The following is an 18,806-nucleotide window of genomic DNA, read 5'->3' as shown; positions in this document are numbered from 1 at the left end:
TCTCGTCCCTTCTATTTCTGTATGTGGATGATGGCACTGTAATTATTTTAATAAAAATTTTCCTAATCGATATTCAGCTGTCACATGACCCAGATTTTTCCCAGCCTGTCTGCAGGGAAACATAAGCAGGAGGAGCGTCTAGTGCTCTGCTGCTGGTCACATGTTCAAAATAAAATAAAAAATAGCCTTTGGTAAAACTAAATAAATAATATCAATAAACTGTTTTTAAATTGTCTTACAAATATATATTTGAAATCAAATCGTTATTATTTTTTGGCAGTAACATTTTATGGGCGGATTTCTGCCAGTCATAGTCTGTGTCACACCCCTCCAGCCTGTGTCTTAGAATAAGAGTGAGGTGAAGCCACCATTAATCTACATGTAATATCCCACTCCCATTGTGTTTAGCTGGTTAGTGGGCATGGAGGAGGGAGTGGGCTGTCCATTGCCACTGTATATTCGCCCAGATGTGTAACTCTATAGTCACATGGGCTGCTCAAATGTGATAGGGTGGAAATGCTCAGCATAGAAACTCGCTGAAAACCGAGCATGTGCAGAGCTGCCACCACAGCTGCAAAATTCTTAGCTGAATTGGAGACACGAACAGAAGGTGGAGATAGAGAGCAGCAGGATCAACCAGTTTTTTTTTTTTTGCAGAATACAGAAAACAAATCTCATTGTGACTGAGTATGAACAACATGTAATACACTATTTATTGAGAGTATTTTATGACGTATTTAGTGACACTTTACTGCACATGCACTGGATCAAGGGGCGCAGGGAGAATGGTTATGTAGCCTCCTGGTATGTGTGGTGTTATCCCTGAAGTTGAGGGGCGGGGGTTGGGGGTTGAGCTGAGGCAAATTAATAAAAGGTATTCGCTCCCTGAGAAAAAAAAAGAAAACTGCCATTTAGTTAGAAGTTGGAGAGAGGAAGAGCAAGAGGGTAACTTCCGTTTTCTGGTGAAGGTCCCCTGAAACCCTTCTACTGCCACCGATGTATGGCATATGACGTCGGCAACCAAGGAGGGTGTGCAAATCTCACAATCCATCTGTTGGCCTTCAGGCTCTACAAGCCACCTGATCACCTTCATGGATCTTTAGAAATGCTCCACCTCCGATCAACTTGCACGGTCCCCCCACCACAAATTCCGAGCTCCACTGTCGTACCAGTGAGCCTGGGACCTACATGATGGATGTCACCAGGTGGGGGGGGACAAGTGGACATCCCTTGTATATCTATGTACATCCCCTAGTAAGAACCTGGAAGTAGCGTGTCTAATGTGACTTTCAGTTTTTGCTGTCCCATTTCCCGGCCGTTATGGAAAATTTAGAGTACTGAAGTGTGTCGCTGTTTCACAGATGCACACCAAGTGGAGAATCTTCACTCCATCCAGGACAAGAACCTGACATTGATACAGACATGGGACAAGGTGCTAATACTGTATATAGATATGCTATAGATACTAATCGGATATTTGTGTCCCACGTGGAGATTACTAATACACATTTCTCTCCCTCTGCAGGTGTCGGAATGAAGCTAACAGATGTTGGAATAGCAACCATAAGCAAGGGGTGAGTTTACCGTCATTTCTGACCATCATGTCCATTGCATTTATTTCACCACATGTGTCACATGGACATTATTTATCACTTACCTGTACAATGTGTATGGGTCATATGTTATTGCACAGCCTATCCCATAGTTACATTACATAGTTCAGTGTGCAACTAAAAGCTCCTGTGTTACAGTCTGATAAGTACCAGATCCGGTTATCTGTGATGCATAAGCCTCATAAAGAAAATACAAAACTTCCCTTACCTCCCCTGATTGAGCCTAATCCTCCTTCATTTGTATCTCACAAGCTCCCCCTCCCAGACACTGCAGTTCTCCATGGGAGGGTTTCAACAAAAGAGGCCGTTCTGTCAATCCAGAAAGCAATGAGTGTGATGATTGACACTTCATGGTCTCACAGAAGACACTGAGAGCAGGAGGAGCTCTGAAGAGTGAAAGAGGGTGGGGCTTACTGGCGCTGTGTGTGTCTATGGATGCACACAGCTCGGATCGGAAACACATGGGTCCCCCCTTTGCACCGCCCTTGCTAAGGGGACACCCGGAGGAGAGAAGTACCAGCAGGGTAATGTAAATAAGGATGTATGGGGCCACTCTGTGCAATATTGTTGCGTAGAGCAGGTATAACCTCTTTTATTATTTTAGCCACCAAAAAGCTTATAATCGCACTTCAGCCCTTGACAGGCTGCAGCGCCATGCCACATGAATATTGTATCATTTTTGGCATACTGCAACCGTGTGAACTAACTTGCCCGGTAGCTTGCAGATTGGCTATCAAGGGCTCATAAAATCACAACTTAAAAGCCTACTTTTACCACCCACAGGTTGCCTGCGTAAACTGCATTAAGGGCCCTTTCACATGGGCTGTCAGATCAGGTCCGCCTGTCAGTTTTTCAGACGGACCTGATCGGACCCTCCAGTCCTATTTAGCGGCAGATGTCAGTGGATATGTGTCCGCAGACATCCAATCTGATTCTGTCCGGCAAAAATAGACGGATGGTGGTCCTATTTTCCATCTGTCCGGCAATCAGATGGCATTGGTTGGAAACGAACAGGCAGTCAGATCAGCCGATCAGAGAGGCCTGAAAATAGGTAAGTATATACATCTTTCTTACACAGGTTAATAAGCATCAGTGTTGGGGGGAGGGGGAGTTTTTAAGAGTAGTTAATTAAGCTGGAATTCCACTTTAGACATTATTCTTATGATAGGTCCCCCTTAAAGTGGTAGTAAACCACAGGCTGGTTCCCAATCAGAAGCCATGACCGAAACCTGTCATAGACAGCTCAGTAAGGGTGCTGGGAGCACGCAGTTGGCAAGCTCTCAGCCTACAATCTCAAAAAATGTGCAAAGAGAGATCACACAAACATTTGCAGGTAAAAAGCAAACAGTATATAACATTTAATTAACCACTTACGGACCGCCCGCCGTAATTTTACGTTGCTATTTTGAAGAGGAATACCATTAGCTAGCTGCCATATCCCCGATATCCTCTTCAGTAGGCGGTCCGTTACAAGATAAAAGTGGTCTCTGCGCGGATTCACCGCGAGATCATTTTTATCGGCGGCGCCGCAAGATCACTTTTATCGGCGATGGGAGAGGGCCCCCCCCTCCCGCCGCTCTCCGGTGCCCTCCGCCGCTTACAAGAGCAGTTGGAAGCGGCGGAGGTGATCGTGTCCTGTCCCTGGCTTGGCATGGAGACGAGTGAGGGGAAGATGGCCCCCACCCGTCTCCATACCACTGCACGGCGGAAGCGACGTCAAAACGTCACTTCCGCCCATGGCTCTTAAAGGGACATTATTTTTTTTTTTTCAAATGATATAAGTAATAACAGATAAAGATACCAAATGTAATAATATTGGAAATGTGAAATTTCTCCATCAGGCACATATGTGTGGTGGCTGGGTGTTAATGACCATGTTTCTTGCTGTCACATACACTATATTGCCAAAAGTATTGGGACACCTGCCTTTACACGCACATGAACTCCCAGTCTTAGTCTGTAGGGTTCAATGTTGAGTTGGCCCACCCTTTGCAGCTATAACAGCTTCAACTCTTCTGGGCCAGTCAAGCTCCTCAACCCCAAATTCTTTCATCCATGTCTTTATGGACCTTGCTTTGTGCACGGGTGTGCAGTCATGTTGAAACAGGAAGGGGCCATCCCCAAACTGTTCTCATAAAGTTGGGAGCATGAAATTGTCCAAAATGTCTTGGTATGCTGACACCTTAAGAGTTCCCTTCACTGGAACTAAGGGTTCAAGCCCAACCCCTAAAAAACAACCCCATACCATAATCCCCCCTCCACCAAATTATTTGGAAGGGTGGCCCAATACTTTTGGCAATATAGTGTGGATGAGTGAGCTTGGGGTGGAGGAACTTGAGTGGCCTGCATAGAGTCCTCATCTCAACCCAATAAAAAACCTTTGGGATGAATTAGAGGCCTTCTTTTCCAACATCAGTGCCTGACCTCACAAATGCGCTTATGGAAGAATGGTCAAACATTCCCATAGAGACACTCCTAAACCTTGTGGAAAGTCTTCCCAGAAGAGTTGAACCAGATATAGCTGCAAATTGTGGGCCTACTCAACATTGAACCCTATGGACGAAGACTGGGATGCCATTAAAGTTCATGTGTGTGTAAAGGCAGGCGTCCAGGGCCGTCTTTAACGCAGGGCAAAAGGGGCAGCTGCCCATGCCCCAGTTATTGTTGTGGAGCCCGAAGCAGCAGCCCCTTGAGCCCGCGCCAGTGGTGCCATAGATCTAACATTCTGCCTGTCACAGTGACGCTGCTGAAGTCCCGCATCCTGGCTCCTGCTGCTGCTGACAATAGTGGTTAGTTGCTAGGACCGCCCGGCGTCTAGCAACAAACCACATGGCTAATCTGACTCCAAATCCGCCCCCGCATTCAGCGGAGATTGGACCTTTCTCCTGCAGTCCTGGCTGCTGCCACACCTCCAGGCTCCCCCTGCAGCTGTCAGTGGTTGTTGGTTGCTAGGTCATGGTTTGTCTGACTCCACCCCCGCCCAACGTGTTTAATGGATGAGCACAGGATTTCCTGCTCCAGACTGGGCTGTTGCAGCTGTTGCCAGTGCCAAATGGCTTGTCTGACCACTGCCCTTCCACCCCTCAGTGTTCAGTGGAGGAGCACAGGGCTTCTTCCTCCAGACCTGGCTGCTGCAGCTGCTGCCAGTCCAGTGCCAGCTCAGTGAACTCAAGGAAGGTAAGGAAAAGCTCTGATTTATTTTAGAAGAGTAGCAGAAGCTCTGGAGTCCCTGATATAAGGAGGGGATCCTGATGAAGGGGGTAAATGTGTGGACCCTGATGTAAGGAGGGGGGCTCTCTGGGGACCCTGATGTAAGAAGGGGGCTGTCTGGGGACCCTGATGTAAGGAGGGGGTCCTGGGGGCTCTCTGGGGACCCTGATGTAAGGAAGGGGGCTCTCTGGGGACCCTGATGTATAGAGGGGACTCTCTGGGGACCCTGATATAAGCAGGGGGTCCTGGGGGCTCTCTGGGGACCCTGATGTAAGGAGGGGGGCTCTCTGGGGACCCTGATGTAAGGACGGGGCTCTCTAGGGACCCTGATGTAAGGAGGGGGTCCTGGGGGCTCTCTGGGGACCCTTGTGTAAGGAGGGGGTCCTGGGGGCTCTCTGGGGACCCTGATGTAAGGATGGGGCTCTCTAGGGACCCTGATGTAAGGAGGGGGTCCTGGGGGCTCTCTGGGGACCCTTGTGTAAGGAGGGGGTCCTGGGGGCTCTCTGGGGACCCTGATGTAAGGAGGGGGGCTCTCTGGGGACCCTGATGTAAGGATGGGGCTCTCAGGGGAACCTGATGTAAGGACGGGGCTCTCTGGGGACCCTGATGTAAGGACGGGGCTCTCTGGGGACCCTGATGTAAGGACGGGGTCCTGGGGGCTCTCTGGGGACCCTGATGTAAGGGAAGGGCTCTCTGGGAACCCTGATGTAAGGAGGGGGGCTCTCTGGAGACCCCAATGTAAGGACGGGGCTCTCTAGGGACCCTGATGTAAGGACGGGGCTCTCTGAGGTTTGTCTGACTCCGCCCAACGTGTTCAATGGATGAGCACGGGATTTCCTGCTCCAGACTGGGCTGCTGCGGCTGTTGCCAGTGCAACATGGCTTGTCTGACCACTGCCCTTCCACCCCTCAGTGTTCAGTGGAGGAGCACAGGGCTTCTTCCTCCAGACCTGGCTGCTGCAGCTGCTGCCAGTCCAGTGCCAGCTCAGTGAACTCAAGGAAGGTAAGGAAAAGCTCTGATTTATTTTAGAAGAGTAGCAGAAGCTCTGGAGTCCCTGATATAAGGAGGGGATCCTGATGAAGGGGGTAAATGTGTGGACCCTGATGTACAGAGGGGGGCTCTCTGGGGACCCTGATGTAAGGAGGGGGGCTCTCTGGGGACCCTGATGTAAGGAGGGAGCTCTCTGTTGACCCTGATGTAAGAAGGGGGCTGTCTGGGGAACCTGATGTAAGGGAGGGGCTCTCTGGGGAACTCTGATGTAAGGACGTAGCTCTCTGGGGACCCCGATGTAAGGACGGGGCTCTCTGAGGACCCTGATGTAAGGAGGGGGCTCTGGGGACCCTGATGTGAGAAGGGGGGCTCTGGGGACCCCAAAGTAAGGAGTGGGCACTGGGAACCTCGATATATAGAGAGGATAGCTCTGGGAATCCTGATTTAAGTTTGGGGGCTCTGGGGACCTTAATACAAAAGAGGTGACTCTGGGACCATGATTTCAGAAGGGGGAACTCTGATGTAAGGAGGGGGGGGGGGTTCTGCACTGCCACTGATCCATCCCATCCCCCACAGCACTGTAACTCATCCCATCGCCCCAGCACTACCATTATTCCCCCCCCGCCCATTGCCATTGATCACACACCCCCTCCCCCCCACAGCTCCAAAAGCCAATGAGTGAGCAGTCATGATGTGCGGTAGTCTCTAGAAACCAATCAGGGAGTGTAAGTGGGGAGCGAAATTGCATGGTGGGGGCCCAAAAAAAATGTTTGCCCAGGGTCCAATCAATTCTAAAGACGGCCCTGCGTGTGTCCCAATACTTTTGGCAACATAGTATTAATGTGGGAAGAGGTTATAAAATAAATGTTTTAATCAAAACTTTCACCCCACTTCCAACAGAAAAGCCCTTGACCCTGGCTTGTAAACCTCAGACATGATATATGAACAAAGTATGTACTTGTCTCAAGCCATAGCAAGTGTCATTTCTGTCTGCATGAGTCACTTCTGACAAGTTTTCCTGCCACCAAGAGAAAAATGGTGACAGGGGAGGGAACTTCAGCAGTTTGACAGCCTCAGCTCTGTTCCTGTGTGCTGTGTGAAGGGGGGGTGTGTCCCCTTCCTCCAATCAGCTCTCAGACCTCTCCTTACTGAGCGCTGCAGTGTGTAACTTCAGCTCCACACCCACTGTTTTTCGGAGCTTAGAAATCATGTATAAATTCTGCACTTTCAATGGATGTAGCGAAGAGATGACTGCAGATAAACAGGTATAACTTATGTAGAAGGATTTGTTTCATCTTTGTGTATCACCTGAGGCCAGTCAATTCACTGGGTATATGGAAGCGTTTCCAACCACTTTAAATGCCTCCGGAACAACAGGGGATGTCTCTATGCCTTCCAACAGAGCTGGCAGCTCAAAGTCCTGTGAGAAACTCTAGTCTAGCCCATTGCAAGAATGCATTCTCGTGTGATTTTGAGCTCCAATCTCTGCCGCCACGGAAGGCCAGGCCCAAGGTAAGTACATTTTATATGAGGGAGGCAGAGGGCTGGCCAAAAAGTGGACTATCTGCCATGGGAGGTCCTACAGAGAAATGATAAGGCCCCTTTCACACTGGGGCGGTTTGCAGGCGTTATTGCGCTAAAAATACCGCCTGCAAACCGCCCCTAAACAGCCTCCGCTGTTTGTTCGGTGTGAAAGCCGAGGGCTTTCACACTGAAGCAGTGCGCTGGTAGGACGGTAAAAAAAAGTCCTGCGAACCGCATCTTTGGAGCGGTGAAGGAGCGGTGTGTTCACCGCTCCTAAACCGCTCCTTCCCATTGAAATCAATGGGACAGCGCGGCTATACCGCGGTAATACTGCGGCTATAGCCGCGCTGTACGAGCGGGTTTAACCCTTTTTCGGCCGCCAGTGGGGGTTAAAACCGCACCGCTAGCAGACGAATACAGCCGAAAAAACGACGGTAAAACAGCGCTAAAAATAGCACTCTTTTACCGCCGACGCCCCCACCGCCCCAGTGTGAAAGGGGCCTAAGGGTTTGGGGTTATTGTTATTTCAGTTGTTTTGCGTTTGAGTTTATACATTCGGAACCTTTGTTTTATATCATTAACAGTTGTCTACAGTTGTTGTTATGGGGGGGTTGAAGACACTATTGTGGGGGGGGGGCAGAGGACACAATAACCGTGTGGGGGGCAGAGAACATTACGGGAGGGGGGGGCAGCGTACATTACTGGGGGATAATTTGAAAGGGGGCAGAGGACACCACTGTTGGGGGGGGGGGGGCAGAGGATACTACTGTGGGGGGGGGGGGAGTGTGATTTGAAGAGGGGCAGATGACACTACTGTGACACACTATGGGGTTGATTTACTAAAGGTAAATTGTCTGTGCACGGCAAGTGCAGTTGCTCTAGATCTGAGGGGAATATGCAAGGAAGATAAAAAAAATTGCATTTTTGCATATCCCTGCTGTGTACTATTAAACTAAAATGCTATGCTTCAAAACAAATCATGTAATACTGTATATTGAGAATATATAGAGTAGAAAAGTCTTGGCACAAATCTACACTGTGCCAAAATATCACCAGTTGTTTTGAAGGCGACTCTCCGCAAGTCTATAATTCTGCCTCTGCAACATGACGTATTCCTTAAACCACTTAAGGAGCGCACCACGTACATATACTGTGGCAGGGTGGCCCTAAAGCGCAAACTCATGTACCTGATTTCTTTCTTCAGGTCTGGGGGCGCGTGCGTGTGCCGCCAGCGACCCGCTCCCGCTGTGATTGGACACAGCGGGAGCCAATCAGCAGGTTCGGCGGACCCCATGTTCGTCGGCACCCAGCAATCGTTCCCAAGAGAGGCAGAACGGTGATCTGCCTATGTAAACAAAGCAGATCGCCATTCTGTCAGTGGGGAAGATGGAGATCTTGTTTTTTTGCTAAGCAGGAACATGGACCTCTGTCTTCCCCCCAGTCAAAGCACCTCCTCCGCAGTTAGAAAGCACTCCCAAGGAAAACATTTAACCCTTTGATTGCCCCTGCTGTTAAACCCCTTCCCTGCCAGGGTCATTAGTACAGTGACAGGACCGCGCAATTGTCAGTTAAAGCAACGCAGTGCCATTTTGCAAAAACATGGCTTGGTCAGGAAGGGGGGTGAAGCTTCCAGGGCTGAAGTGGTTAATTCACAGCAGAGGGTTGCATGCCTTTACTGAAACATTCTTCATTGTGTTTTCATTATGCGCTCAGCATCCTCATCATTAAATTCTCTCACTTCCACACACAAGGATTAATATAGTTCTCTTTTTCTCCAAGTCGTGACTCTCCAAATGCCTTATTAGAGTAGGTAATATTATTTAATGAGTAAAAGGTTTCCAAAGGTTTCAGCCAGTAATGAATGATGGAAGTTTTTTAATGGCGAGCAGTTGCTTTTTTTTTCTGGCAGCTCACTTCTATACTAGAAGTTTTCTTCACTTAAAGCTGATCTAGTTATATATTCCTAGAACATTATTAACCACTTAAGGACTGGAAGGGTTTGCCTCCTTAATGACCAGGCCATTTTTTGCGATACGGCACAGCGCCGCTTTAACTGACAATTGCGTGAGACGTTGTACCCAAACAAAATTGATGTTCTTTTTCTTTCCCACAAATAGAGCTTTCTTTTGGTGGTATTTGATCATCTCTGCGGTTTTTATATTTTGCGCTATAAACAAAAAAAGAGCGACAATTTAAAAAAAAAAAAAAAAAAAACAATATTTTTTACTTTTTGCTATAATAAATATCCCCCCCCAAAAAAATAAAAAAAATAAAAATGTCTTCATCAGTTTAGGCCAATATGTATTCTTCTACATATTTTTGGTAAAATAAAATTGCAATAAGCGTATATTGGTTGGTTTGCGCAAAAGTTATAGCGTCTACAAAATAGGGGATAGATTTATGGCATATTTATAATCATTATTATTATTTTTTTTACTAGTAATGGGGTGATCAGCAATTTTTAGCGGGACTGAGACATTGTGGCGGACAGATTGGACACTTTTGACACATTTTTGGGACCACTGACATTTATACAGCGATCAGTGCTATAAAAATGCACTGATTACCGTGAAAGGTCACTGGCAGGAAAGGGGTTAACACTAGGAGGCAATCAGGAGGTTAAGTGTGTTCTCTGGGAGTGTTTCTAACTGTGGGGGGATGGGACTGACTGGAGGAGGAGAGAGATCGCTGTTCCTAATCACTAGGAACAGATGATTGCTCTCTACTCCCCTGTCAGAATGGGGATCTGTTTGTTTACAATGACAGATCCTCGTTCTGGCTCTTTGTGGAGCGATCGCTGGTGACTGGCGGACATCGCGGCAGTCGACCAAGCACATCGGCTCCAGTGTCCCGCGCACCCCCTATTGCGACGCCCAATGTAAGGGATCACTACATTACCACCAATGTAAGGGGGCACAATATTACCACCAGTGTAAGGAGAACAACATTATCACTAATGTAAGGGGGCACTACATTACCACCAATGTAAGGGGGCACTACATTACCACCAATGTAAGGGGGCACTACATTACCACCAATGTAAGGAGGCACTACATTACCACCAATGTAAGGAGGCACTACATTACCACCAATGTAAGGGGGCACTACATTACCACCAATGTAAGGAGGAACAACATTATCACCAATGTAAGGAGGCGCTACATTACCACCAATGTAAGGGGGCACTACATTACCACCAATGTAAGGGGGCACTACATTACCACCAATGTAAGGGATCACTACATTACCACCAATGTAAGGGGGCACTACATTACCACCAATGTAAGGGGGCACTACATTACCACCAATGTAAGGGATCACTACATTACCACCAATGTAAGGAGGCACTACATTACCACCAATGTAAGGGGGCAGTACATTACCACCAATGTAAGGGGGCCCTACATTAATCACCAATGTAAGGAGGCGCTACATTACCACCAATGTAAGGAAGCACTACATTACCACCAATGTAAGGGGGCACTACATTAATCACCAATGTAAGGAGGCACTACATTACCACCAGTGTAAGGAGGCACTACATTAATGACCAATGTAAGGAGGTGCTACATTACCACCAATGTAAGGGGGCACTACCATACCACCAATGTAAGGAGGCACTATGCGAATCACCAATGTAAGGGTGCAAACATTACCACCAATGTAAATGTAAGGAGGCACTACATTACCACCAATATAAGGGGGCTGTACACTGACCACCAATGTAAGAGGGTGCTACATTAATCACCAATATAAGGGGTCTCTACACTGACCACCAATGTAAGGGGGCTCTATATTGACCACCAATGTAAGGGGGCTCTATACTGACCACCAATGTAAGGGGGCTCTATATTGACCACCAATGTAAGGGGGCACTATACTGACCACCAATGTAAGGGGGCTCTATATTGACCACCAATGTAAGGGGGCTCTATATTGACCACCAATGTAAGGGGGCTCTATATTGACCACCAATGTAAGGGGGCTCTATATTGACCACCAATGTAAGGGGGCTCTATATTGACCACCAATGTAAGGGGGCTCTATATTGACCACCAATGTAAGGGGGCTCTATATTGACCACCAATGTAAGGGGGCTCTATATTGACTACCAATGTAAGGAGGCTCTATATTGATTACCAATGGCACCGGCAATAGAACTCTGTCTGCACTATTTTGCTGCTATGATGAGATAAAAAGATTTGAGGCTTCAAACGGTCTTTAAAAAGATCTGTAAACTGAAAACATCATGAAAACTTCCAGGCTTCCAAGTCCATGATTATATTTCTGCTCAGAATGGCTACATTATTGATATCCTCTGTATTTTCCTCCCTTTCAATGCCTGCGGTGTGTTGGATCGCTCATCCTATTGAACAAAAATGTTCCCACTCATTTATTGATATTATTTGACCACAAGCTGCGATGTGACTCATAGAAGCAGCAAGATGCTGTAAAAAATATGCATTTGATATTTTCAGGCACAGACAGCTTTATTTACAATTGTTGATCTGAGTTTTCTGCAATTATAAAGTTATGTTTTTAGTTGTTTTTTTTTTATCGGTTTTCCTGTTTCAGATCCCTGATTGGGGTGGGGGATGTTCAGAGTGAAGAAGGTACCTTTATTCTACTTCTGATCATCTAGGCTTCTGTAGATTCCAATAATATTGCTTAAATTTTAAGTTCACCCTTTGACAAAAAAAGAAAAAGTGAATTATCACCATATGCAGGGGCGGACTGACAACTCATGGGGTCCCCGGGCAATAGGAGATTATGGGGCCCCCGGGCAATAGGAGATTATGGGGCCCCAAGACAATAGGGGATTATGGGGCCCCCAGGCAATAGGAGATTATGGGGCCACACAGTATACACACACACACATACAGTATACACACACAGACACGCAATATACACACACAGAATATACATACACACACTGAAAAGGTACTGGAGAGGCGGGGAGGCTAGGCGGCTATAATCTTTGGATTTTAAAAAAAAACACAGATTTTTACATACTGTCCCTGGTTTTATTGAAGCTGGCAACCCTGATGGGGCCCCTTAGTGGCATGGGACCCTCGGGCAGTGCCCAAGTGCCCGAATGGTCAGTCCGCCCCTGACCGTATGTACACCCTCCCCACTGCCCCAGTTTCCGCTGCCCTTACCTCCGAGGGTGATTAGCTGTCACTGCCCATGCAGCCGATGCAGCAGACCTGGAAAAGCCCCACTCTGCTTTCCTCTTTCCTTAGGACTTTCCGGATGGATCAGAACCATTCTGATTGATCATGGGCTGGCATCTGACCGCTTTGACCAATTGGAATCATTCTGATCAATCCTAGAAGCCCTAAGGGAAGAAGAGCACAGTTTTTATGTTCTCAGACCGCTGCGATGGCTGCATGAGCTGCAACAACTAATCACCCACAGAGGTAAGTGCAGTGGAGAACGGGGGAGCAGCTGGATTTTGGGTCTTACCCACACAGCATTTTTGAAGAGACAGCCATTGAAGAATAAACTGTTATTGCCCAAACACAAGATCCATGTGTATTCTTCCTTGGCTAATAGTCCTAAAAATGTCCCCTCCCCCCTCCTAACACCTATGCTGACTAACCCCTGTAAAAAAAAAATATATATATAAATTTGTGTGTTTGTGTGTATATATATATATATATATATATATATATATATATATATATATATAAAATATATATGTATGTGTGTGTGTATATATATATATATATATATATATATGTATGTATGTATGTATGTATGTATGTATGTGTGTATGTATATATTATATATATATATATGTGTGTGAATTTCCGACAACGAATTTTGTTGTCGGAAAATTTTATATCCTGCTCTCAAACTTTGTGTGTCGGACGGAAAATCCGATGGAAAATGTGTGATGGAATTTCCGACAACAAGGTCCTATCACACATTTTCCGTCGGAAAATCTGACCGTGTGTACGGGGCATAACTCATCCCAAAGGGGTTCTATCGGGTTGAGGTCAGGACTCAAGTTCCTTCACCCCAAACTCGCTCATCCATGTCTTTATGGACCTGCTTTGTGCACTGGTCCTAACCATTTGGTGGAGGGGGGATTATGGTGTGGGGTTGTTTTTCAGGGGTTGGGCTTGGCCCCTTAGTTCCAGTGAAGGGAACTCTTAAGGTGTCAGCATACCAAGACATTTTGGACAATTTCATGCTCCCAACTTTGTGGGAACAGTTTGGGGATGGCCCCTTCCTGTTCCAACATGACTGCGTATCAGTGCCCGACCTCACAAATGCGCTTCTGGAAGAATGGTCAAACATTCCCATAGACACCCTCCTAAACCTTGTGGACAGCCTTCCCAGAAGAGTTGAAGCTGTTATAGCTGCAAAGGGTGGGCCAACTCAATATTGAACCCTACGGACTAAGACTGGGATGCCATTAAAGTTCATGTGTGTGTAAAGGCCGGTACTTTTGGTAATATAGTGTGTGTATATATATATTTATTTATTTTTAGCCCCCCCCCCCGTCCTGTCATGTGATCTGACTCCCCTGTGTCATCCAGCGACAGCTGCAGGGGAGAAGAGGGAGCGCTAACAATGGATGGGACATGGGAGCCTATGGGTAATGTCACCTCTCCTGGATTTCCTGGCTGTTGTCGGAGCGCTCTCTCTCTCTTCTTCCTGTCTGGTTGACACAGGGGATCACGTGACCAGACCAGAGGATTATGACATGCACAGTACAAAAAGCAGGAGAAAGGGAATGTCAGTACATGATTTTTTTTTTTTTTTTCATAATTCAGACATACTGAGAGCAGAAGAATCATATATAAAAGTTAATATAATATTCAAATATTATTAATGAAGGTCTTGTCAATTTTTCATGTACATACAGTATAATAAAATTTGGTTTGCGATTTAAAATGAGAATTTCCAGGTTTCCGTATTACAAAGTTATCTATAAAATATGCGAGGCAGATATTAAACATTTACATTTACAGTATTAAACATTTACAGTGTATTTCTCTGATATATTTCAAATGGGAACATTGAGGAGAATATAGCCGTTTCCTTTTTTTTTTAGATTTGATAATTCCGTTTTTTTTCAAGCTATGGACATCATAAAGTACTCTGCTGCCCCAATGCAACCAATTAGAATCAGATCTACCCTGAAAGAGAACAAATGAAGAAAAAAAAGGAAAACCAGGCTGTTTGCCGTGGAACAGCTTATCCGAGATAAATAAATAAGCCCCATTTATTGTAGTGAACAAATAGCAGGAATCCACTCCCTCAATCCCTAGATTAAATTTTTCGGACAACTGATGCAAATATTTAGATTGCTGGAGTGTTAATTTAACTCCATAATTACATAATAGTCACAAAAACAAGTGCATAACACTATACAGTATGAAGCCAAATGTGCAGGACCCAGAGGGGTTTCTTTTATTGGATTAAAATGCATTGTTTACGCATTGTAATGTATATGGATATCTTTTGATATTAGTATCCTGTTTCCCTGAAGAAGCACTTCTGTGAAACGCGTAGGTACGTGCCTCTCACCCTTCGTTTACTTCATCATAGCAATTTATCTATAATCTAAGACTTCATTTCCTTTTTTTGCATGTAATAGGTTTATCTGTGATACGCTAACATATTTGTAACATTAAGTATTATGTATAGGTTGAGTGGTGAGAGATACAAACAGGGTATTTTTGCAATATATTTTTCCAGTTAGTAGACCGCATACCTTAATGTGAAGTGCGCTAAAGTGTTTTAACAATGCAAAATAAATTGTATTGAATTTATATGTAATCTGTCTATTTTTTCTAGAAAGTGACAACAGTTTTATAAAGCTTCTAGAGGGATACATATACATCTAGAGCAGCGTTCTCTGTGGCCTGCGGGCCGGATGTGGCTCTTTGCTTGCCTTTATCCCCCCCTTGGGACACTGTTCCTCCCACTGATACAAGGCACTATTCCTCCCCCTGACACCAACAATGGGGTATTATTCCTCCCACTGACACCAACAATGGGGTATTATTCCTCCCACTGACACCGATGGTGGAGCATAAATTCTTCCTCTGTCACCACTGATGGGGCACTCTTCCTTCCACTAATCTCAAAGATAGGCCACTATTTCTTTCATTGATACCAATGATGGGGCATAATACTCCACCCTAACACCAATGATGGGGCACTATTTCTCCCACTGACACCAATCATGGGGCACTATTCCTCCCACTGACACCAATGATGGGACACTATTTCTTCCACTGATACCAACGATGGAGCACTATTCTCCCCACTGACACCAACTATGTGGACACTATTTTTTCCACCAATACCAATGATGGGGCATTCTTTCTCCCACTGACACCAATGATGGGGCACTTTTTCTCCCACTGACACCAATGATGGGGAACTATTTCTCCCACTGACACCAATGATGGGGAACTATTTTTCACACAGAAACCAATGATGGGGAACTATTTCTCCCACTGACACCAATGATGGGGAACTGTTCCTCACACTGATATCAATGATGGGGCACTATTCCTTCCACTGATACCAACGATGGGGCACTATTCTCCCCATTGACACCAACTATGGGGACACTATTTTTTCCATCAATACCAATGATGGGGGACTATTCGTCTTACTCACACTAACTGATGGGGGCACTATTCCTCCTGCTAATACGAAGGATGGGACACTATTCCTCCTCCTCCTAACCACAGGGGTGCTGTGTAATTTTTTTATTCCCACTGGCCCCCGCTAAAGTCTGGAGGACAGTAAACTGGTTTAGAAAGTTTGGAGACCGCTGATCTGGAGGGATGGTATATACATAGTTACATCGGCTCAAGCTGGATCAATGTAACTATGTAAAAAAATGCATATCTGGAATTCTTCTTTAAGCTCAGTACGGGTCCCCTTTACACTGTGGGAGAGTGACACCATCATTTGGATTTGCAATAGAAAGTTGTACAGAACTGCTCTAGCCACTGAACATACATAAGGATTGCTTGAAATGTTTTTGTTATCATTTTTTGCAACCTCTTTGCACTTAAATCCATGTATTTCTCTCTCCATTCTCTATTTCAGTTACAAGGGATTTAAAGGAAACTGTGCTGTCTCCTTCATCGATCAGTTCAAGGCCTTGCACCAGTGTAACAAGTATTGTGAAATCCTCCGCCTGCAGCCCCTGAGGCCTGTTAACCCGAAACAAAAAAAACCCGCTCCCACCAAGGAGAAAGCCCAGCCAATCCCGACCACCTCTCGCAAAAGTCGCAACATTACAAAGCCGAAAAATAAAACATAGCGAATCGCTGGGCTACGCCTATCTATATGAACTGTCCTGTGTCATGTGACTGATGAACCCACAGGACCGCACTGGCAGCCATGAGGGTAAATCGGGAAAGGACCCATAGCATTCAGTGCCCCAGTAGCTGCATGGACGTAATACTGCCTGCTATCATGTTATCAATGTTATCCACTGAGAACAAATGTAAAGAGACATTGTAGGTTTGCTGCTCCTTGGACAATGCTACTGTAGGCCTATGCCTATATGATAAATATGACTTCTATCTGAACCTGCTTTCGTAGGATAGCCCTGACATCTAGGCTTGAAAGAAAAATGGAGGCTGCCATTCCTGATCATGCTAGTTGCCTGGTTGTCATGCTGATCTTGTAACTTTTAACACCCTCTAAGCCAGTGGTCATCAACCCTGTCCTCAGGGCCCACTAACAGGCCAGGTTTGCAAGATAACTGAAATACATCACAGGTGATATCATTTGCTGCTCAGTGATTGCAGTATTCTAGTCTGCATCTCCCCCAAGGTAATACATAAAACCTGGCCTGTTAGTGGGCCCTGAGGACAGGGTTGATGACTACTGCTCTAAGCTACTGACTTGAAAAAAAAATGGGGTCAGATCTCAACTTTTGACCTGTATGCTAATTACTTTGTCAGTGGCTCATAAAGTACTGAAACCATTAAATCGGCATCATGGCCAGGCAACAGGAGCTTTCAAAAGATGGAATTAGCAATGGCAGCCTCTGTGTTTCCTTTTAGGGAGAAACCTATTAAAATGTTGTCATAGATGGATTCTGGGAAGGATTTGTGTGGATTTTGGGCAAAGTGGGAAATGGGACCTTTTGGATTGCCCGACACAGTGGCATAAATGGATGGAATACTATCCATGCTAATGGGGCCCCTGGCAGTCTACGCTATTAACAGAGATCCCACTGATCGCTCTGAGCTTTGAAAGTACCAGATCTGCTGTACTTTGCCTGTGTCTGCCCTGACTCAATTAAAGGGAGACCACAATGTATTTTCTGCCATTCTGCAGTATGCAGTAACAATTAGTGATGTGCCAAGTCTACTGTTAGAAATCATGGGGCCCTGTACAGCCTGCCTGACAGGGACCCCCTTGCCTGGATGAGTGGGTGTGTGGGTGCAGGTGTATGACTCCAAACACGGATCCAGCCACATGAACAAACCACTCATCATGCGGCCAACATATCCATGTGAATGAGCCCTTAATTATGTTTTTTAAATAGTTTTTATTACACTATTTTACATTATTCAAGGCCTGGGGGTGACTTTGGTAAAATTTTAGAGGTCTAAATCGTTCCCTGGTGTCTCACTTTTGAGACAAAATAAATGACTGAGGACACAAATTCTCATTACTTTTACTGCAGCCTCAGCTGCTACAATATGAATGAACAGGAAGCACTCTATATAGAGGCTCCCTATTCATTAACAAACTGAAGCATAGTAAACACATTGGAGGAGATGGAGATACAGGGGAATCAAAGCTGCGGATGAAGGAGATTCTGGACAGGAGATGAGAGGGGATGATCAGAGTGACAGAGGAAGGCCAATCCCTGAAGTTGATTCCCCTGTAGCTGCTTCTACATCAGCTGACAGTTGGCAGGAGGAAAAGGAGGAGAATCCAGCTGTGCTGTAAGGAGGGGGAACTGCCTGTGCCTTAAAGCTACTCGGGTCCCCATGTTGAACTGACAGGGCCTATCCTCTTTATCACCAGCCCTGGATGTGCCACTCACGTTTGCCAGGCAGGAAGTGTGTTTGGATCCACAATCTACAGCCATTCACACCAGAGTGGTTTGCTCTTGTGTTTTAAACACACATGAGGCAAAGTGTGTTATGTTGCACATGGGTTGAGATCAGGCAGCCCATGCATTTGATAGGGTGGACCAGAAATAGTGCAGCATTCTGCAACTTACGGTACTGTGTTACCATGTCTTGTGGTGTGCTCCAACATTGGGAAGGTAGATTGATTTGCCACACAATAAATGGCACCTAAACGTACATAAGCTGTGATACCCTGTGCTGTAATAACACATCCCTTCCTGCAGAGTACTCGTGTAAATGGGCCCTTAGAATGTTATTAATTTTCAAACCATGTGACCCACCTGTTCAGTGTGCATTAAAGTAGAACTGTGACCAGGCTATGGACATTCAACTA

At 45.9% G+C, this 18,806-nt stretch overlaps 1 protein-coding gene across 1 annotated transcript in view; it reads left to right on the top strand.

The window, feature by feature from the left end:
* ALPK2 (alpha kinase 2) overlaps positions 1–17,098 on the top strand; it is a 133,322-nt gene extending 116,224 nt beyond the window's left edge. The window contains exons 9-10 of the mRNA XM_073630467.1: positions 1,526–1,574; positions 16,422–17,098. Of these exons, the coding sequence (XP_073486568.1) occupies positions 1,526–1,574; positions 16,422–16,638 (266 nt within the window). The 3' untranslated portion in view covers positions 16,639–17,098. The remainder of the gene's footprint in view (positions 1–1,525; positions 1,575–16,421) is intronic.
* Positions 17,099–18,806: the final 1,708 nt, after the last annotated feature.

The sequence above is a fragment of the Aquarana catesbeiana genome, linkage group LG01, assembly GCF_042186555.1.
Source record: "Aquarana catesbeiana isolate 2022-GZ linkage group LG01, ASM4218655v1, whole genome shotgun sequence".
Classification (NCBI taxonomy): Eukaryota; Metazoa; Chordata; class Amphibia; order Anura; family Ranidae; genus Aquarana; species Aquarana catesbeiana.
The sequence above is the reverse complement of the archived record's forward strand: the minus strand, read 5'-3'. Positions and strand labels throughout refer to the sequence as shown.